Raw genomic sequence first — 22,670 nt, 5'->3', positions numbered from 1 at the left:
TTGTTATCCTTTGTACACTGCTTGATTACCCTGTTGATGCAGTCCTTCATTGATTCTGTTACGGTTGTTGGATTTACTGAGTATGCCCTCAAGAAAATGAATCTCAGGGTTGTACATGGTGACATAGATGTACCTTGATAATAAATTTACTTTGAACCATGGTTCCCATGCATCTTAATATTCTGCAAGAGCCTATCAAGAGGTACCCTGTCAAACACCTTAGTAAAATCCATAGCTCTACCTTTATCCATCACCCTTGTCTCCTCAACAAAAAATTCAATCGTTAGTAAGACACTTGCCCGCACAAAGCCATGCTGGCTAATAAGGCAATTGTTTTCTAAAAGCTCATAAATCCTATCGCTAACTTCCCTTGCACCGATGTGAGACCCGCCAGTCTATAGTTTACAGGATTATCCCTTGTTCTCTTCTTGATTAATGGTACAACTTTAGCTAGTCTCCAGTCCTCTAGGAGCTCGCCTGTGGCTAGAGAGAACATGAAAATATTGGTCAAGGCCCCAACAATCTCTTCTCTCATCTCTCTCTCAATAACCGGGGGTATAGCCCATAAGGCCCTGTGGACCTATCCATCTTAATTACCTTTAAGAGACCCAACACTACTTCCTCCTTTACTCCAAAATGCTTTTGCATATCAATACACTCAGCACTGATCTCCCTATCCTCCACAACCTTCTCCTTAATAAATACTCATTAAGAACCTCAGCCACATCCTTTGCATCCAAGCAAAGGTCCCCCCCCCCCACCCCCCATCCTCACGTGGTCGTCCGACTCTCTCCCTCGTTTTAGGTGCATGTATCGGAATGTCTGGGATTCTCTTTATTCCTACTTGCCGGGGCTTTCCATGGCCTCTCTTGACTTTCCTAATCCTTCCTTGAGTTGCTTTCTGGCTTCTTCTCAAGGGCTCTGTTTGATTCGAGCTTTCTAAGATTCACATACTTTTCCTTTTTCTTCTTGACTAAATTCATCAACTCTCTCGACATCCAAGGTTCTCTTACTTGTCATCCTTGTCTGTCCTTTTGACTGGAACATACCTGTCCTTTGGCCTGTGCAGCTGGTCTTTAAACACCCTCCACATGTCAGATGTGAACTTGCCCAAAAAACAACCATTCTCAATTAACTCTCTCTAGTTCATGCCTAATGCTCTCACTCTTTGCTCTGTGACAATTTAATACTCTCTTGCAAGGTTCATACTTATCCCTATCTACGAGGGGTGATTGATAAGTTCGTGGCCTAAGGTAGGAGGAGTCAATTTTAGAAAACCTGGCACATTTCGTTTTCAACATAGTCCCGTCCTACATTTACACACTTTGTCCAGCGGTCGTGGAGCATACGGATCCCTTCTTTGTAGAAGTCGGCATCTTGGACCTCCAGAGCAGAAGTCCAAGATTGGAATTTTTGATTGAATTTTTTGATGAGGAGACAAGGGTGATGGATAAAGATAGAACTATGGATTTTACTAAGGTGTTTGACAGGGTACCTCTTGATAGGCTCTTGCAGAATATTAAGATGCATGGGAACCATGGTTCAAAGTAAATTTATTATCAAGGTACATCTATGTCACCATGTACAACCCTGAGATTCATTTTCTTAAAGGTCCACAGCAGGGGTGATTGATAATTTCGTGGCCTAAGGTAGACGGAGATGAGCTATACAGCTCTTGTTACATGCACGTGCAGTTCAACTCTGAGTGATTATGCAGAAAGTTTGAAGTTAATAAGTTATAACGGATTTGCCTGGTGGCCGCTGATGGAGTAACAGCTCTCTGCTGGTGCTCCAACGTTTTGAAATACTACTGTTAGACGGGCTATTATGTTACTATGACTACCAAAGCAGCTTTGGAAGCTATTCAAAAGCTTACTGAGGAGTTTCAACAGTTCAGAAAAGAAGCATCGGCTGATTCTCAACAAATCAGCGCTGAAATTAAGCAAATAGGTACAAAATTAGACGATATTCAAGCAACTCTAACCGAGCATGATAAGAAGAGAAAGGAGCATGAAGAAGTTATTACCAAACTGGACGAGAGAATGGATGATTTGCAAAAGCTGAATGAAAAACAGTCCAAGTCCAATGAAATACCGAGACAGAAGATTATTCATTTGGAAATCAGAAGTAGGAGGAAGAACTTACGAATCTTGGGACTTAAAGAGCAAATGGAAGGAGATAATCCTAAAGAATTCTTTGCAAACCTTTTGATGGAATTATTCCCTGATATTATAAAGTCTCTGTCTTTGATTGATCATGCTCACAGATTGCCTATCTATGGATCGACTTCAAAATCAAAACCAAGATCAGTCATTATATGTTTCCATGAATTTCAAATGAAAGACCGTCTGATTCGTGATGCCCGTGGAAAAGGTATGATTGACTACCAAGGTCAGAAGATTCGTAACGTTGAAGATTTTTTCATCAGAAGTTATGGCAGAACGTGTTAAGTTTAAAACAGTTATGGCGGAGCTTTACAGCCAAAATCTTAACCCTTCTCTTCATTTTCCGGCTCGATTAAGAATCACAATGGAAAATGGATCATTTAAATGGTTTTGTACGAAGGAGCAGGCGCAAGAATTTTTAGACTCAAATAAATGACAGTATATGTATATTGAATAGATTAAAAATCTTGCAAAAACAGATAGGCCATTTCCACCTCCCCCCACACCCCCCCCAGCAGTATCCAAAGGGGTATACTTGTTGCTGAGGGGAAAGGCCTCAGGGAAACCCTCCACTGACTGCTAACTCCCCTTACTTCTCCAGGTGGTCACCCATCTGCTAACTGAAGCCCCAGTAAAAGACTCAACCAAGAGGTTTTCAGCATCCTGGATGATCGAGTAAATTCAGCTCCAGCTCTAGTTCCCTGACCTTGTCAGTCAGGAGCAGACTTTGGGTGCACTTCCTCAAGCTGTAGCCATCGGGGAGACTTCTAGGTACTCTGATCTTACTGGAGGGGCATTCCACCTACCATCCTGCCTACACTGAATTAAGGACTAAGGGGTTATAGACAACAAAGAAAAACCTGACATGTTCTTGCCTGTGCCTTCTCTCTGAAACCTTTGAGTTTTGCACTCACCTCGGTCACTTACTCAAGCCTCTTCTCGCCTAGCTTATTATTTCTTTGGCCCTAATTTCTTCAGCTCAAGTTCTTCAATCAAACAAATAATTCCAAACAATTCAGCCCCTTAGCCGTTGCCTGCTCTCACCAAAGCCAGTTGTGACAAAGCCTCCCACTCTAACAATGGCGCACCACTTACACCAAGCTTCTGTTATTGGCCCTTGCTGGGTTACAATTTCATGCTCCACAGACTAGTCCCTATAGGTCCAGCTCACTTTTAAAAGTTGGTGCGCAAAGTCCATAGGGAACTGTCTGCACGTACACCCACTGCAGAGAGATGTACCTGGCAGCAAGGCTCTGGGAGAAAGAGGAAGAAATACCTGTGGGCATTTGCAGAGCAGAACTTACCAAGGTCACCCTGGTGCATGGAATGAGTGGGACATGGCCAGTGGTTCCGACAGGAACTGTAGTCACTCAGACACTGCTGGGTAACTAAGTCACAGCTTTACAGAAATCCGGTAAAATTCCAAGGTGTGATGAAGGTGGATGCCAGTGAACCCTTGGCAATGTAGCCCAGTCACAGGTAAAATAATGTCTCTCTCACCCTATGCCAGTCCAAGCCCCAGCCTAGGAAAATTCTGCTCTCTGAAAGGGAACTCCTACATTACCAGGAGAAGCTAGATAAAATTGCTCTTTACTTTTATATTTTTGTTCATATTTTGAATACTTTCTTACAGAGTTTTAATTTGGCTTTTGGCATCAGAATTGGATTGCGAATCAGGTTTAATATCTGTGGGAAATGTCATGAAATCTGTTGTTTTGTGGCAGCAGTACACTGCAATACACAATAATAAAAACTGTAAGGTACAACTACAAGCCGAAAACCTGAGGTATTGTTCATGGGTTCATTGTCCATTCGGAAATCGGACGGTGAAGGGGAGAGATCCATCCCTTAAACATTGAGTGTGTGTCTTCAGGCTCCTGTGCCTCCTCCTTAATGGTAGCAGAGAAGAGAGCCTGTCCTGGGTGATGGGGACCTTTTTCAGGCTTGTCCTCACGGTTGGAGAAGGCATGTTGGAACTGGCAGAGTTTACAACTTTCTGCAGCTTTTTCCAATCCTGTGCAGTGGCCCCTCCACATCACACAGCAATGCAGCCATTTAGAATGCTCTCCATGATACTTCTGTAGAAATTTGTGCAAGTCTTTGATGACGTACTAAATCTTTTCACACTCCTAATGAAATATAGTCACTATAATTGCATCAACATGTTGGGCACAACGGAAGTTCAGTGAAACCCTCTCTCACTGCTCTCCCTCTGTGATCTCTGCTGTTCTCCAACTCTTCGAACACGTGCTCACCCAGACATGCTACCACAGCCACGTATCCTTCCCGGGAACTTGTCTTCCTTACCTGCCCATCACCTCCCTCTGACGCTCCTCACCCTCTCTCTCTTCCATGGTCTTCTGTCCTCTCTTTATCAGATTCCTCCTTCTCCAGCCCTTTATCACTTTCACTAATCAACTTCTCAGCTCTTTACTTCACCCCTTCCCCTCTCCTGATTTCACCTATCATCTGCCATCTTACACTTCATCCTCCCCTCTCCACACCTCCTTAGTCTGACTCCATCACCTTTCCTCTCGAGTCCCGATGAAGGGTTTTGGCTAAAATGTCGACTGTTTATTCGTTCCCATAGATGCTGCCTGGCCTGCTGATTTCCTCCAGCATTTTGTGTGTGTTGCTTGGATTTCCAGTATCTGTAGATTTTCTCTTGTTTACAAATCTCCTAGTTCATTCATGGTGTTTGGTCTGGGCATGTCTGGTAGGTCCTTGAAGGCACATAATCAACCACACAAGTCCTGATGAAGTTGGTGACAACTGTGGCATCTTCATTCAGATTCAAAGATGAATTCCTGAATATTGTCCTGACCCAAAGCAGTCCTTTAGGTGTTCCTCTGCCTGCTTTGACCATACCCTCTTGGTCTTCACCACTGATGCTTCAGCCTTTAGCTTCTACTAATGCACTGGGAGTAGACGTACTGCAGGTGATCGGACTTTCCAAAGTGGGGGCATGAGATGGCACGGTAAGGGACCTGATGGTGGTATAACAGTGGTCAAGTGAGCTGCCTCCTCTGGTTCCCACAGGTGATATGTTGGTGGTAGTTGTTCATAGACTTCTTCAAGCTGGCCTGGTTAAAATCTCTCCCAATGATAGGGAAGACATCCAGGTATGCAGTTTCGTGCTTGCTGATCACGCTGCTCAGACTCTCCAGTGCCTGCCTGACATTGGTCTAGGGTGGAATGTGCCCAGTGCCCAGCTGATGTTGAATGTGCCCAGTGCCCGGCTGATGTCGAATGTGCCCAGTGCCCGGCTGACATTGAATGTGCCCAGTGCCCGGCTGATGTCGAATGTGCCCAGTGCCCGGCTGACGTTGGCCTGTGGTGAAATGTGCCCAGTGCCTGGCTGACGTTGGCCTGTGGTGAAATGTTCACTGCTACCAGGATGATGGTGGAAAGTTCCTTCAGCAGATAAAATTGACGAGGTTTTGCCGCCAGATGTTCCAGGCCAGGTGAACAGGATTGAGACAGAACCTCTATTTCTACGCATTCTGATGTGCGGCGTAGTTTACTTATAGAACAGTTCTTATTCTTTCAATCATTGATAGTGATTTAAGTAATTTTAACATAGGTTTGTCCAGGGTGAGGTTTTGTCAGCACTGAGACCTCACTGGAGCCCTCAGGTTGGAGGCTGGGTTGCAACACATTGATGTAACAGGACTGTGTGAGCACTACTTCACTAAGCAAAGGCAGTTTCCAGAAATACTGTCTAGGCAGGAGATTCAACATCAGAAAGAGAGACTATTGTTGCAAACTGCCTTTAAAATGTGTACTCCAACAATGCACAGGTGCATATGTACCAACAACAAAAGCACAAACACTTCACCAATAAAGATACACACACACACACACACAGATTTACCTCTGCACTGGACAACTGCGCAGAATGTATCTTCTCACTTGGGACTTGCGGCTCCATCTGTAGAATAATGTTACTAATCAGTAAGATTGATCTTTATTCAGTACCCAGCTAATTCCAAGAACACACAGAGTTTATCTTAGAAATGTTTTCTCCAGCATGACATCAACACAAAATGAGATTAAACAAAAGTTATTCACCTGAGGCCCACAATCTCAGAGCCTCACCTGAGCTACATTTTGATATTTGTGTTCTGATATTTCCCGAGGCCGTTTCAGCATTTCCACTTAACTGTCAAATCTGGAAGGTTCTTGTATGCAGGGTCAAAAAATAATATAAAACTTTGAATCAGCCAATTTCCTTTATCAAATTAAGGACATTTGGTTGAACAGTTGAGCAGTACTGTGACAAAGCATAATTGAAGCCCTCCCGACATCGGTTATCCCTTAACTAGCCTTGGTCATCCCTAATTACTGCTTAACTCATATCCCAAAAAAATGATAACTGTCCCTGCTCACTCATTGTTACTGGTTAATCCTAGTTGGTTGAGAAGGTCGTAACTTGCCTTGATTATTATCTACTATTGGTTATAGTTGTCCATAATCACTGTTTACCTAGAGTCACTGACCTATCCCTTATTTCTTGAGATGGTATTACCTGGCCTTGGCTACCAGCAGTTATCGGTTTGTCCAACAAGGCGAAAACAGGTTTTAGTTATCCCGAGTCTTTGGTTATCCCTCCTTGCCCAAAATGGTGGTAATTGACTTTCAATATGCCTAACGGAGGAGAAGATGGCAGCGCGACACAGCTTGCACAGTCTCTCCAGTGAATGATTAGATTATGAAGACACGCTGTCCTCTTTTATTGTCATTTAGTAATGCATGCATTAAGAAATGATACAATATTTCCTCCAGTGTGATATCACAAAACACAGGACAGACCAAGACTGAAAAAACTAATAAAACCACATAATTATAACATATAGTTACAACAGGGCAACAATACCATAACTTGATGAAGAAGTCCATGAGCACAGTAAAAAGTTCAAAGTCTCTCAAATGTCCCACATCTCACGCAGACGGAGAGAAGGAAGAAAAACTCTCCCTGCCATACCCGACCACAGTCCGACTCGGAGTCATCCGAAAACTTCGAGCTCTGATCAGCTCTCCGACACTGAGTACTCAGCGCCATCTTTATCCGAACGATTCGACCTCCTTCTCGGTCGCCAACAGCAGGCAAGGCCGGGGATTTTGAGGCCTACCCTCCAAAAGATTCCCAACTGCGCAGTAACGACAACAACGAAAGAGCGTTTCAGAAATTTTTCCAGATGTTCCTCTGTGCTTTCACATCTGTCTCCATCAAATCAGAATTGTCCACGGCCCCTATTTAACAGAATGATATCTGTAATCTGTCAAGTAGGGTGCCGTGCACAATCCTGATTTGATGGAGACAGACGTAAGAGAACGGAGAGACATCTGGAGAAACTTCTGAAATGCCTGTTTCGCTGCTGCTGTTACTGTGTGATCCAGAATCTCTGGAGGGGAAGGCCCCAAATCCTCGGCTTTGCTTGTTGCTCGGCGGCCGGGGCGGGGTCGAAGCGCTCGGCAGAGATGGTGCTCGGTGCTCGGTGTCGAAGGGCTGGTCGGAGGCTCGAAGCTTTCGGACGGACTCAGAGTCGGCTGTGGTCGGGTGCTTCCAATGCATCGACAGTTGTCGGTGCCTGGAGGTTTATGGCAGGGAGAGTTTCTCCTTCTGCCACCTGCTATCGGGGACTATTGGGAGTTGATCAGAACTTTGAGACTTTTTTTTTACCATTCCCATGGTCCGCTGTTTATCAAATTACGGTATTGCTTTGCACTGTTGTAACTATATGTTATAATTATGTGGTCTTGTCAGTGTTAGTCTTCGGTTTGTCTTGGTTTTTTTGTGCTATCACTCCGGAGGAACATTGTATCATTTCTTAATGTATGCATTTCTAAATGACAATAAATGAGGACTGAGCGTCCTCATAATCTAATCTAATCTAATTATTGATTTGTTCCCTGGTTATCCAAGAAAGTGGTAACATGTCTCAGATATCAGTGTCACCTGAGGTGGTGGTACTGTAAGTGCCCCTGTTACAAGTTATCTGGAAGGTGCCATGGTTATCATATTATTAGTTATTCTAGTTACCTGAAAAAATCCTTACTGGCCTCAGATATCGCTATCTATAATTGCCTAAGAAGATGATAACTGGTTTGGTTATTGCCAATAATTGATTACCATAGTTGCCTGAATTGGTGATGACTGTCCTTGGTGATCCCCAATGAATGACTGTCCCTAGTTTGCAAGATATTGCTCATTGAGTCATACAACACCAAAAGAGTCTCCTCGGCCCACACTGTCCATACCAATCATCGCCATGCACTAGATCCATGGTACCAAAGTCAGTCTGCAGACTCTATGCCTTGATTCATGTGCTCATCTCATGCTTTTAAATGTTGTGAGAGCCTCTGTCCCACTACACACTCAGGTAGGTTCCAATAACCTCCAGGGTGAAAAAAGTCTTCCTCGGATCTCCTCTAAGACTGTCTTCCTTACTCTAAACTTATTCCCTCTAGTTTTAGACACCACTGACAAGGTGAAAAGATTCCTTCTTTCTATGCCCCTCATAATTTTGTACCTCCATCAGGTCCCCTCTCAGGGAAAACAAACCCAGCACATTTATTGCTGAAACTGTCCGGCCAGCAAGAATCTGGGGAGGGGGAGAGGAGGGGACGTCGACTCAGACCATGAGAGGCCTGTGTCGGACATTTTCATGCCTTACAAGACACAGATTGGAAGTCTGTGTGGGGCGCCACTCCTTGCACAGACACTAGAGCAATGTGTGGTTAAGTGCCTTGTTCAAGGACACAAACACGCTGCCACAGCTGAGGCTTGAACTAGCGATCTTCAGAACACCTTAACCACTTGGCCACGTGCCCAACACAGCGAGAATCTGACACTGTATCATCTCCAGCAAACCGTATCTTTCCTATCGTGGTGACCAGAAATGTGCACAGTCCTCCAACTGTGGCTTCACCCATGTTTTACAAAGTTGTACCATAACCTTCCTAGTCTTATATCCTGTTCCCCAAACCAATGAAATCTCATATGCCTTCCTCATGATCATATCTACTTGCATTGCCACCTTCAGGGAATCATGGCCTTGTCCACCAAGGTCCCTCTATTGCTTAATATTCTCCAGAGTTCTGCTAGTCATTGTGTATGTTCTACCATTACTAGTCCTCCCAAAATCTATCAGGATTAAATTCCAACTGCCCTTGTTCTACACCAACTGTTCAATATCATCCTGTTACCTTTAAAACTATCAAAGCTACTGTTTATAAACTTACTAATCATACCTCCGACATTGATATCCAAAACAATTAATGTACATTCACAGCACAGGAGCAGGCCGTTCGGCCCATAATGCTGTGCTGAACCCACTAAAAACCAAATCGAAAACACCCAAATAACTAAACCCTCCTACGTGCACCATGTATCCCTCCATCTTCCTCAAATCCATGTGCCTATCAAAACAACTCTTAAAAACCTCTTATGTATTTACCGCTACCACCATACTAGAAAGTGCATTCCAAGCATCCACAACTTTAAGTAAAAAAAAACTTTCCCCTCACATCCCCCTTAAATCTACCCCCTTTCGCCTTCAATACATGCCCCCTGGAATTAAACATTTCAACCTTGGGAAACATTATTCGCTGTCCACTGTATCTAGGCCTCTCATAATCTTGAAAACCTCTATCAGATCTCCCCTTAGCCTCCAGAGGGCTCTGAAGAAAACACCCCAGATTTATCCAGTCTCTCAAGATGGCACATGCCCTCTAAACCAGGCAGCATCCTGGTAACACACATCCAAGTTGCTGGTGAATGCAGCAGGCCAGGCAGCATCTCTAGGAAGAGGTACAGTCGACATTTCAGGCCGAGACCCTTCGTCAGGACTAACTGAAGGAAGAGCTAGTAAGAGATTTGAAAGTGGGAGGGGGAGGCGGAGATCCAAAATGATAGGAGAAGACAGGAGGGGGAGAGATGGAGCCAAGAGCTGGACAGGTGATAGGCAAAGGGGATATGAGAGGATCATGGGACAGGAGGCCCAGGGAGAAGGAAAAGGGGGAGGGCGGGAAAAACCCAGAGAATGGGCAAGGGGTATAGTGAGAGGGACAGAGGGAGAAAAAGGAGAGAGAAAAAGAATGTGTGTATATAAATAAATAACGGATGGGGTACGAGGGGGAGGTGGGGCATTAGCGGAAGTTTGAGAAGTCAATGTTCATGCCATCAGGGTGGAGGCTACCCAGACAGAATATAAGGTGTTGTTCCTCCAACCTGAGTGTGGCTTCATCTTTACAGTAGAGGAGGCCGTGGATAGACATGTCAGAATGGGAATGGGACATCTATCCACGGCCTTCTCTACTGTAATGATGAAGCCACACTCAGGTTGGAGGAACAACACCTTATATTCCGTCTGGGTAGCCTCCAACCTGATGGCATGAACATCGACTTCTCTAACTTCCGCTAATGCCCCACCTCCCCCTTGTACCCCATCCGTTATTTATTTTTATACACACATTCTTTCTCTCACTCTCCTTTTTCTCTCTCTGTCCCTCTGACTATACCCCTTGCCCATCCTCTGTTTCCCCCCCCCCACCCTTGTCTTTCTCCCTGGGCCTCCTGTCCCATGATCCTCTCATATCCCCTTTGCCAATCACCTGTCCAGCTCTTGGCTCCATCCCTCCCCCTCCTGTCTTCTCCTATCATTTTGGATCTCCCCCTCCCTCTCCCACTTTCAAATCTCTTACTACCTTTTCTTTCAGTTAGTCCTGACGAAGGGTCTCGGCCTGAAACGTCGACTGTACCTCTTCCTAGAAATGCTGCCTGGCCTGCTGCGTTCACCAGCAACTTTGATGTGTGTTGCTTGAATTTCCAGCATCCGCAGAATTCCTCGTGTTAGCATTCTGGTAAACCTCTTCTGCCCCCTCTCCAAAGCCTCAACATCTAGAACTGTATGCAATACTCCAGATGTGGCCTAACCGGAGTTTTATAAAGTAGCAACAGAACCTCCTGACTTTTGAACTCAATAACTTGATTAATAAAGCAAGTATTCCATAAGCCTTCTTAACCACCTTATCGATCCGTGTAGCCACTTTCCAAGAGCTATGAACTTGAATCTCAAGATCTCACTGCTCAGTAACACTGTTAGGGATCTTGTGCTTAACAGTGTACTGTCTCCTTGCAATTGCCCTATAAGGTGCAGCACCTCATTCATCTGTGTACAACTCCATCTGCCATTTCACAGGCCATATCTCCAACTGGTCCACATCATGCTGTATTATTTGCAAGTCTTCTACACTATCCACAACTCCACCAACCTTGCTATCATCCACAAACTTACTAACCTCCCATCTACATTTTCATCCAGGTCGTTTATAGGCATCACAAACAGCAGAGGTCCCAGCACTGATCCCTGCAAAACACCACTAATTACAGACATCCAGCTCGAATAAAAACCTTCAACCACCACCCTCTGTCTTCTATATGCAGCCAGTTCTGAATCCAAACAGACAATTCGCCATGGACCCCATGCATCTTAATCTCCTAGATTAGCCTCCCATGACGGACTTTGTCAAATGCCTTACTAAAATCCATGTAGACAACATCCACTGCCCTACCCTCATCAATCTCTCTCGTCACCTCGTCAAAAAAACTCAGTCAAGTTGGTAATATATGACCTGCTCTGCACAAAGCCATGCTGGCTCTCCCTAACTAGGCCAAATGCTCATATATCCTATCTCTAAAAAATTTTCTCCAGCAACTTCCCCACAACTGACGTGAGACTCTCTGGTCTATAGTTCCCAGAATTTTCCCTTGTTCCTTTCTTAAATAGAGGTGCAACATTAGCAACTTGCCAGTCCTCTGGGACCTCACCTGTGGCTAGAGAGGGCAGAAAGATCCTGGTCAAAGGCCCAGTAATCTTGTCTCTTGCCTCCGTCAATAACCTGGGGTAAATCCCATCAGGCCCTGGGGACTGATCCACCTCAATACTCATTAGGAGGCCCAACACTTCCTTCTCCTTGACCTATAAATGCCCTAATGTATTTACACACTCAGCACTGATATCTCCGACCCCCATATATGATTTTCTCTGGTAAATACTGAAGCAAAGTACTCACTCACATTCTCTGCACTCAAGCCAATATTCCCCTTTGTCCTTGAGTGGCCCCACCCTCTGCCTAGTTATTCTCTTACTCTTGATGTATGTAGAGAATGCCTTGGGATTCACCTGAATCCTACTTGCCAAGGGCTTTTCATGGCCCTTCCTGGCTTTCCTCATTCCCTTCTTTAGTTCTTTTCTGGCTTCTTTATACTCGTCTGCTTTGTTTGATCCTAACTTCTGAAGCTTTACACACCTTCCTTTTCCTTCTTGACAAAATTTGTCACCTCTCTGGACATCCAAGCTTCTCTTATCTTTCCATCCCCATCCTTCCTTCTAACAGGAACAAATCTTTCCTGCACTCTGTGCAATTGATCTTTAAACACCCTCCGTATGTCTGATGTGAACTTGCTAGAGAAAAGGTGTTCCCAATTAAGCAACACACATCCAAGTTGCTGGTGAACGCAGCAGGCCAGGCAGCATCTCTAGGAAGAAGTACAGTCGACGTTTCAGGCTGAGACCCTTCGTCAGGACTAACTGAAAGAAAAGCTAGTAAGGGATTTGAAAGTGGGAGGGGGAGGGGGAGATCCGAAATGATAGGAGAAGACAGGAGAGAGAGGGATGGAGCCAAGAGCTGGACAGATGATTGGCAAAGGGGATATGAGAGGATCATGGGACAGGAGGTCCAGGGAGAAAGACAAGGGGGAAGAGGGGGAAAAGCCCAGAGGATGGGCAAGGGGAATAGTGAGAGGGACAGAGGGAGAAAAAGGAGAGAGAGAGAAAGAATGTGTGTATAAAAATAAATAACAGATGGGGTACGAGGGGGAAGTGGGGCATTAGCGGAAGTTAGAGAAGTCAATGTTCATGCCATCAGGTTGGAGGCTACCCAGACGGAATATAAGGTGTTGTTCCTCCAACCTGAGTGTGGCTTCATCTTTACAGTAGAGGAGACCATGGATAGACATGTCAGAATGGGAATGGGATGTGGAATTAAAATGTGTGGCCACTGGGAGATCCTGCTTTCTCTGGCGGACAGAGCGTAGGTGTTCAGCGAAACGATCTCCGGGTCTGCGTCAGGTCTCGCCAATATATAGAAGGCCACATCGGGAGCACCGGACGCAGTATACCACCCCAGCCGACTCACAGGTGAAGTGTCGCCTCACCTGGAAGGACTGTCTGGGGCCCTGAATGGTGGTAAGGGAGGAAGTGTAAGGGCATGTGTAGCACTTGTTCCGCTTACAAGGATAAGCGCCAGGAGGGAGATCAGTGGGGAGGGATGGGGGTGACGAATGGACAAGGGAGTCGCGTAGGGAGCGATCCCTGCGGAATGCAGAGGGGGGGGGAGGGAAAGATGTGCTTAGTGGTGGGATCCTGTTGGAGGTGGCAGAAGTTACGGAGAATTATATGTTGGACCCGGAGGCTGGTGGCGTGGTAGGTGAGGACCAGGGGAACCCTGGGGTGGTGGGAGGATGGGGTGAGAGCAGATGTGCATGAAATTAATTCCCAATCAATGTTTCTAAGTTCCTACCTAATGTGCTTTTAATTTGCCATCCTCCAATTTAAGACTCTCTTCCACAAGGACCTTATCTAGAGCTATCCTGAAAGTACAGGAGTTGTGGTCACTGATCCCGAACTGCTCACCCGCTGAAAGGTCAGTCACTGGGCAAGCTCGTTACCCACACCAGGCCCAGTCCAGTTCCCCCTCTCATTGGACTGTACACAAACCAATGCAAGAAACCTCCCTGGATACACTTAACAAAGTCTGCCTCATCTAAACTCCTTACACCAAGGCGGCCCCAGTTTATATTAGGGAAGTTGAAATCTCCCATGACAACAACCCTATTATTTTTTACACATTTCCTTAATCTAATTACGTATTTATTCCTCAATGTCCCAGTGGCTATTAGGGGGTCTGTAGTACAATCCCATCAGTACTAGTGCACCCTTCCTATTCCTGCGTTCTACCCAAATGTCTGAACCCTCCATTACATCTCCCTTGAGTGCAGTTGTGATATTGTCCCTGATTAGTAGTGTAACTCCACCCTCTCTAGCTTTTTTAAAGTTTGATAAAACATGCTACATTAATCACCCATTCCTGCCCCCCTCTCAACAAGTTTCAGTAATGGCCACAACATCTAGTTGTATGTACTGAACCATGCTCTAACCTCATCACCTTTATCCATTACACACCCAGCTGTTGTGAAATGTTGTTCTTGTGGCAGCATTTCAGAGAAATACATTAACAAAGCTTTACGTTACAATAAAAAATAAAATAAATAAATTCTGCAGAAAAGGAATAGTGAGGTAGTATTCACATGTTCATGCAACTTGCCTTGGTTATCTCTCGCTGTGGTTATCCCTGTCCGATTGTAACTGGCCTCGAACCACTGTAGTGTTTACCCACTTGGTCTGCCACAATGGCAGGAAAAAGAATTCTACAATCTTGCCCAAGTGATGAACAACATGTGCCACAGCTTTCATGGAACTGCTGCCTCACAGTGCCAGAGACCTGCATTCAATCCTGACCCTCTGTGCTTTCTGTGTGGAGTTTGCACAACCTCCCTGTGACCACAGGGCATTCATAGAACAGTACAGGCCCTTCGGCCCACAATGTTGTGCCAACCCTTAAACCCTGCCTCCCATATAACTCCCACCTTAAATTCCTCCATATACCTGTCTAGTAGTCTCTTAAACTTCACTAGTGTATCTGCCTCCACCACTGACTCAGGCAGTGCATTCCACGGACCAACCACTCTGAGTAAAAAACCTTCCTCTAATATCCCCCTTGAACTTCCCACCCCTTACCTTAAAGCCATGTCCTCTTGTATTGAGCAGTGGTGCCCTGGGGAAGAGGTGCTGGCTGTCCACTCTATCTATTCCTTTTATTATCTTGTACACCTCTATCATGTCTCCTCTCATCCTCCTTCTCTCCAAAGAGTAAAGCCCTAGCTCCCTTAAATTCTGATCATAATGCATACTCTCTAAACCAGGCAGCATCCTGGTAAATCTCCTCTGTACCCTTTCCAATGCTTCCACATCCTTCCTATAGTGAGGCGACCAGAACTGGACACAGTACTCCAAGTGTGGCCTAACCAGTTTTATAGAGCTACATCATTACCCCACGACTTAAACTTGTATCCCTCGACTTATGAAAGCTAACACCCCATAAGCTTTCTTAACTACCCTATCTACCTCTGAGGCAACTTTCAGGGATCTGAGGACATGTACCCCCAGATCCCTCTGCTCCTCCACACTACCAAGTATCCTGCCATTTACTTTGTTCTCTGCCTTGGAGTTTGTCCTTCCAAAGTGTACCACCTCACACTTCTCCAGGTTGAACTCCATCTGCCACTTCCCAGCCCACCTCTGCATCCTATCAATATTTCTCTGCAATCTTCAACAATCCTCTACACTATCCACAACACCACCAACCTTTGTGTCGTCTGCAAACTTGCCAACCCACCCTTCCACCCCCACATCCAGGTCGTTAATAAAAATCACGAAAAGTAGAGGTCCCAGAACAGATCCTTGTGGGACACCACTAGTCACAATCCTCCAATCTGAATGTACTCTCTCCACCACGGCCCTCTGCGTTCTGCAGGCAAGCCAATTCTGAATCAACCTCGCCAAACTTCCCTGGATCCCATGCCTTCTGACTTTCTGAATAAGCCTACCGTGTGGAACCTTGTCAAATGCCTTACTAAAATCCATGTAGATCACATCCACTGCACTACCCTCATCTATATGCCTGGTCACCTCCTCAAAGAACTCTATCAGGCTTGTTGGACACGATCTGCCCTTCACAAAGCCATGCTGACTGTCCCTGATCAGACCATGATTCTCTAAAAGCCCATAGATCCTATCTCTAAGAATCTTTTCCAAAAGCTTTCCCACCACAGACGTAAGGCTCACTGGTCTATAATTACCCGGACTATCCCTTCTACCTTTTTTGAAAAAGGGGACAATATTCACCTCCCTCCAATCCTCCGGTACCCTTCCCATGGACAACGAGGACATAAAGATCCTAGCCAGAGGCTCAGCAATCTCTTCCCTCACCACATGGAGCAGCCTGGGGAATATTCCATCAGGCCCCGGGAACTTATCGGTCCTAATGTATTTTAACAACTCCAACACCTCCTCTCCCTTAATATCAACATGCTCCAGAACATCAACCTCACTCATATTGTCCTCACTGTCATCAAAGTTCCCTCTCATTGGTGAATACTGAAGAGAAGTATTCATTGAGGACCTCGCTCACTTCCACAGCCTCCAGGCACATCTTCTCATCTTTATCTCTAATCGGTCCTATCTTCACTCCTGTCATCCTTTTGTTCTTCACATAAATGAAGAATGCCTTGGGGTTTTCCTTTACCCTACTCGCCAAGACCTTCTCATGCCCCCTTCTTACTCTCCTCAGCCCCTTCTTAAGCTCCTTTCTTGCTTCCCTATATTCCTCATAGAGCCATCTGATCCTTGCTTCCTAAACCTCATGTATGCTGCCTTCTTCCACCTGACTAGATTCTCCACCTCACTTGTCACCCATGGTTCCTTCACCCTACCATTCTTTATCTTCCTCAATGGGACAAATTTATCCCTAATATCCTGCAAGAGATCTCTAAACATCGACCACACGTCCATAGTACATTTCCCTGCAAAAACATCACCCCAATTCACACCCGCAAGTTCTAGCCTTATAGCCTCATAATTTGCCCTTCCCCAATTAAAAATTTTCCTGTCCTCTCTGATTCTATCCTTTTCCATGATAATGCTAAAGGCCAGGGAGTGGTGGTCACTGTCCCCCAGATGCTCACCCGCTGAGAGACCCGGTTCATTACCTAGTACTAGATCTAGTATGGCATTCCCCCTAGTTGGCCTGTCCACATACTGTGACAGGAATCCGTCCTGGACACACTTAACAAACTCTGCCCCATCTAAACCACTGGAACTAATCAGGTGCCAATCAATATTAGGGAAGTTAAAGTCACCCATGATAACAACCCTGTTATTTTTGCACCTTTCCAAAATCTGCCTCCCAATCTGCTCCGCGGTATGTCTGCTGCTCCCTTTTCTTTCCACAGTCAAAGGTGTGCAGGTCGGCTGCTGAAAATTGTTCTTAGTGTGTGGGTGAGTGGTAGAATCTGGGGGTGGGGGTGGGGGGGGTAGATGATGGGAATGCGGAGAATAAATAAGAGATTTAATGTGGGCATGTTAATGGTCAGTGCAGACTTGACGGGCTGAAGGGTCTATTTCTGTGGCTATCTTTCTATGACTCTGATTTACTGCAAGTCAGGACAGTGGGAGCTTGGAGTGATGATTCTTCCCGCATCCCAACCTCCAGCCCTGCCACCAATATTGCAGCTCATAGGCGTCTCAGTGGGAAGGGTCTCAGAAACGGCAGTGACCACTGAATTGTTGAGATGTATGACAGGCGCTGCATAAAAATCTGACACAATGCAACGACATAGTCCCACCACAGATCACTCAGAGAAATGGCAATGCAACAAAGAAAAAATATTAAAGCGGTAATATCATGCAAACCATAACTTCTAATGTGTACCTTATAACAATGTGGTTCCTTAGGGATGTTATCGCTGGGGGAGGGAGGGTGGTAATGGGGACAAGCTCCCGCTCCTAATGGCATGCCTCTCAAACAGCCCCTGACAACCGAGTCCATCTCCGGGCCTTCACGTGTGGCTTAGCTACTAAGCCCAGCAGAACTGTTTCTGCTGACAGGAGAAGGGGCAAAGGTGGATTACTGGTGCCTTAAAACCAGTGGCTTCAGGCAGATGATATTTTCAGCTGTGGTTGGCAGCTCATCTAGGAGAAGGAAAACTCTTTATCTCAAACCTCTGCTGCCTTTTGGCTATACTCACTCCTGGGGAAGGCTTCAGGAGTGAACCCAGAGGGGAAATATCTGGAGCGGGAGTCCCTAAGGCAGTCCTACATTGAGCTCAATGCTGACCGGCAACTCCTGCGACGCTGCTGGTGCCAAACTGCTGTCCCTTTGGGTTTATCCGATGTGTGAAAAGGGGGAACTTGCTCTCCATATCGTACTGCCAGGCTTGAGGACCTAGACGGCTGGGATGTAACATCTGTGGCCGACCTGGACCGACCAACAGAGGCCTCACCACGATAAAGTAATTACCCTAAAGCATTAATTCAGCTTCTTTCTGCACGGCCATTTCTGAGCTGTTGGACAGTTCCAGAACATTCTGCTTTCATTTCACCAGGGGATAACACTTCAATACAGCATGCACAAAAGCAATGCCCCAAAACAGCTGACAAAGGAATACCTTAACCCGTTGATAATGCTCTAATGGTACAAATTAATACTCCAGCTGGTAATATTCAGTAATAGTGGCCCACAGAGGGTACTGCAAACCGGGAAGTGTACTGCAGAAAAGCAGGTAGGAACTCCACCCAATCACATTCAGATCAGGTACACTACCTGTTACAACATTGCTGACAACTTCCCCCATGTGTTGTCACGAAAGAGATTCTAGCAGAAACATGGGTGGAGGACATATTCTCCAACAGGGATAATCCCATGGGAGGCTCCAAGCTCTGAACCCACCTCAAAGGTTTATTCAACAGTCAGGAATTCAACGCACAATAGAGTCTCACAGAGCCTGCTGCCCACCACCAACCCCAGATAGAACTTTCAGCAGAGCTCTATCTGCCTCTCAACTACCTGGACACATTCCCCTGCGCCAAGGGAGCTGCTGGATGTTCTGGACAATCTTTAGTTCCCAATAAATAATTGCACTAGTTTGTGGGAGTTTGCTGTGCACTAATTGTCTGTCGTGTTCCCTATGTTACAGGTGTAACTACCCTGCAGAAGTACTAATGAGCAGATTGCAGAAGGTTCTGTAAAAATACTGATTCTCCCTCTTCTTCATTTGAAGTAGACACATAACAGGGTACATGTGGGTTCAGTAGCCAGTGGCATTTACCGGCACAGCTCAGAATGCCCCAAGGAGTTGAGTTAGCTGCTGCCCGCCGCAGAAGGGGAGAACAGTCCCCCAGGCTTTCAGCTTCTGGACCCAGGCACTGACTGCTGCTGGTGCAGCTGTAAGGGCAGAGAGTGTAACCAGTGGCCCACTGATGATCACACTCCATACGAGGGCTCACACAAGTACAGCACCCATTGCACATAGCACACAGCGATATGGAAAGTCCAAGCTGAGCTTACTGTCATATGCACAAGTACATCTCTGTAGAGTGCACTGGAAAAACTCACTTGCAGCAGCGTCTAACCCGCTGATAACAAAGATTCACAACAAAGTCCCGGACAACAAGGTTCAGAGACGGCAGATATTAATGCTGACAACCACCACCACCACCTTCAATGTGCCAGGAAAGTCTTTGTTTCAATGAGAAAAATGATTTTTAAATTTAAAGATGAACACCTCAGATCTGACACAAAACTCATGCTCTCCTAGGCAGAAGTGATCTCTGCCTTTCTTTAAGCATTTGAGAACTGGACTACCTACTTACACTTTGATGAAAAGTACCACCCAACACTGGCTCTCAAAGCCATCTGAGTTCACTGAAAGGGTAAACAAACTAATATCCATGTCCTCTCCCAAGATCAGCAGCCCCAAATTCAAGGCCTTATTTACTCTGTCAAGATGATGGGCCTCATCCGTACACCCAACACTGGACTCCTAAAACAGACACGATTCTGAACTCTGCCAGGGCAGCAGATTATCAGGCAGACCAAAGATTACACTCAAAGCTTCCAGTGAGGAACAGCATAATCCCTTCCATCTGCTGGGAACATGACCACTCAGCGTGGAGAAGCGTCATCCAGGGGGCACTGAGAATGTAGACTCCAGCCATCCACAATACGTAGAGGCCTTGCACGAGTGGCAAAAAGCTTCCCACCCTCTCATCCTGTCAGGCACCTCCTGCCCCACCTGTGGAGGAATCAACACCTTCCACACTGGCTTCATTAGCCATTTCAGAACCCACAAGAGTGGGAATGAGCCATCCTCGATCCTGAGGGACAATTCAAGAAGAAGAGAAGACAAAAAGACGCCGAGGTTAATGTGATTCACCTTATAACTTCACTGTTGTCATCCTGTACAAGAGTAATGGATTGGTAACTAACCATAGCAATTAACGTCCATTAATTAACCTAGCCAAGGCCTGGACACAAGAACACAGGCCCGATCACTAATTAATCTGCATTCTAAGTTCACCCAGCTAATGGTCAGGAATCAGGGAATGGGAATGAGATTTTGGATGGCAACAAATGGCTTAACCATTGACTTTCAATGAAATTCCTTCTCCTAATCACTGCTCAGCGAACTTGTCAGTCTCCTTTCATTCTTTGTCCACATGCATGTGTTCAATGACACTGTCCTGTGGTGCGGCCAGCTTCCACATGTCTAGCATTAGCAGCAAAACTGCTGAGAGATTCACTTCAGAGACCCCTCACCCGACTTGACCAGAATGAAACGCTGTCCAACCTCAACCAGTACCTACAGAAATCAGCTCAAATCAACTCGTCACGTCACCCCTCATTCTGATCGGGAAATTGAGAGCTGAATTAGGACTGGTGCTTACATTCAGCCCTCAAGGACTGCTGTGTCAGAACCACTCATCTCAGCTCCGTCTTGAAGCATGTTCTGTAACTGCCTGCAATGTTTCACCTTCTCACTGTATTTATTCCTTCCATTTGTCAATGCTCACTGCCATTACCCAATGAAAATTATTAACTAGCATTCAGTGTATTCCTAAACCTCATGCATGAAGCAGCTGATTAGCACTTAACCAATGCACCAAGAGATGTCAAATTCCAGTGCAGCAACAGAACGTCTGTGAGATACTGGCCTATCCCTTTCCCCCTCATGCGAGAAGTCGGGCAACTCGGTAGGAGAGGAAGTTTACTTTCTGGGTTACGAATCCGGAGCCCAAACCCAACCAGCACATCTCAGAGGACGAGTAACACTTACCCCACCACCAATATCTCTGTCCCAAATGAAAGCTTGCAACTCAATATTCAGTCAGCACGGACCCAGTACAAGACTGTCAGTGTACGGCAACTTACTCTGCTTGGTCAGGTGGGTGCAAGGCAAGCAATAGGCTCTTCTTAAAATCGACAGCGGCAAATGAGGCATTCGAATGGATATCTACGCTGACCACAGCTCCTTCAATGCGGGATCATCTACTGATGAAGAGAACATGTCTCACATTGTAGTAAGTGGCTAATGGTCCCGTTGACGGTCAGAAACGCAGGCAGTCAGTTGAGAGTGTTGGCTTGTGACATACTTTCCATCATCAGCGGAAACCACAAACCTATCTTTGCTGAAATGTTAAGCTACATAGGAAATGTAAGCTGCACAGTAGATGCTGAGCACATGTGACACATGAGGTTGGGGGGGCGGGGGTGGGGGTGCAAACTGCAGCTTCCTGCTATTAATCAACCTTCTGGAGAAACCTTTCATTGCCCAATTTCCTTGCTTGATGAAACTGTCCTGCCACTCATCCCCAGCCCTGCCTCCTAAGATCAAGAGCAAGATTATCTGCAGTTTGCTGCAGCAAGAAGGGTATAGTTGAAAGTGATCTATTCCGCCAGTGTAGGCATTGTGATATGTCTTAACATAACATCTCCCAGGCAACACTCAATAGCAATCAGGAACAAGGAGAGAGCTGTGTTTTTCTCCTTTATTTAGCACCACTGAGACCGGATATGGTATCGGAACTATCATCCAGCTAACACACCCAAAATGCTACAAGAACTCTGCGTATCAGGCAGCATCTATATCGGGAAACGTACAGTCAACATTTCAGGCCAGGACATCGACTGTTTCTTCCCCTTCACAGATGCTCCCTAAACTGGTGATTTCCTCCAGTATTCTGTGGGTATTGCTCCGGATTGCCAGTATCTGCAGTCTCTCTTGTATCATCCAGCTAAGGTATCTCATCCCAGGAGGTGGAACTGTCTGTGCACCCTGAAATTGTGGGTAATTTTCACCTCTTCATTATCTTTCCCACCAGACTTACCGCTACACCTGCTCCATTTTCTTCATTGTGATAGCCTTGGGACGGACAAACAGAGCAAGAATATTGAAGTACCACCTTCATATGGTCACGCATCAACTCTGTCCTGAGCCAAACACACAATGTGCTGGGGAGCTCAGCAGGTCAGGCCAGGCAGCATCGGCCAATGGGAATAAACAGTCAATGTTTCTGGCCGAGACCCTTCATCAGAGCTATGCTGTATTCTGTCCTCATCTACCAATCCAATGACCTGATTTGTGAATTACCGTACATACCTATGTAATAATTGAATAAACAGTCCTAATATGGCTTCACCAAAGACAGTAACTGCTTTTTCAATCCTAACGTAACAATCCAAAGCTATGTTGTTACCATCTTAATATCTGGCATTTTGACTTTTATTATATTTCCTTATTTACCTTACAGCCTGTGCCAGTTT

General features: G+C 45.7%; 1 protein-coding gene across 3 annotated transcripts in view; it reads right to left on the bottom strand.

The window, feature by feature from the left end:
* Nucleotides 1-21,494, bottom strand: part of unc13d (unc-13 homolog D (C. elegans)) — a 197,824-nt gene extending 176,330 nt beyond the window's left edge. For 2 of the 3 annotated variants that reach the window (XM_063030886.1, XM_063030889.1), the window contains exons 1-2: nucleotides 21,279-21,494; nucleotides 6,040-6,096 (exon numbers count right to left, since the gene is read on the bottom strand). In XM_063030886.1, coding sequence (XP_062886956.1) covers nucleotides 6,040-6,096 — 57 coding nt within the window. In that variant the 5' untranslated portion in view covers nucleotides 21,279-21,494. Of the gene's footprint in view, nucleotides 1-6,039; nucleotides 6,097-21,183; nucleotides 21,248-21,278 lie in introns of those variants that run through there. The other variant, XM_063030887.1, reaches the window with a different exon arrangement.
* Nucleotides 21,495-22,670: the final 1,176 nt, after the last annotated feature.

This window comes from Mobula hypostoma, chromosome 22, assembly GCF_963921235.1.
Source record: "Mobula hypostoma chromosome 22, sMobHyp1.1, whole genome shotgun sequence".
Taxonomy (NCBI): Eukaryota; Metazoa; Chordata; class Chondrichthyes; order Myliobatiformes; family Myliobatidae; genus Mobula; species Mobula hypostoma.
Note: the sequence above shows the minus strand (reverse complement) of the source record. Positions and strands in the feature narration are given on the sequence as shown.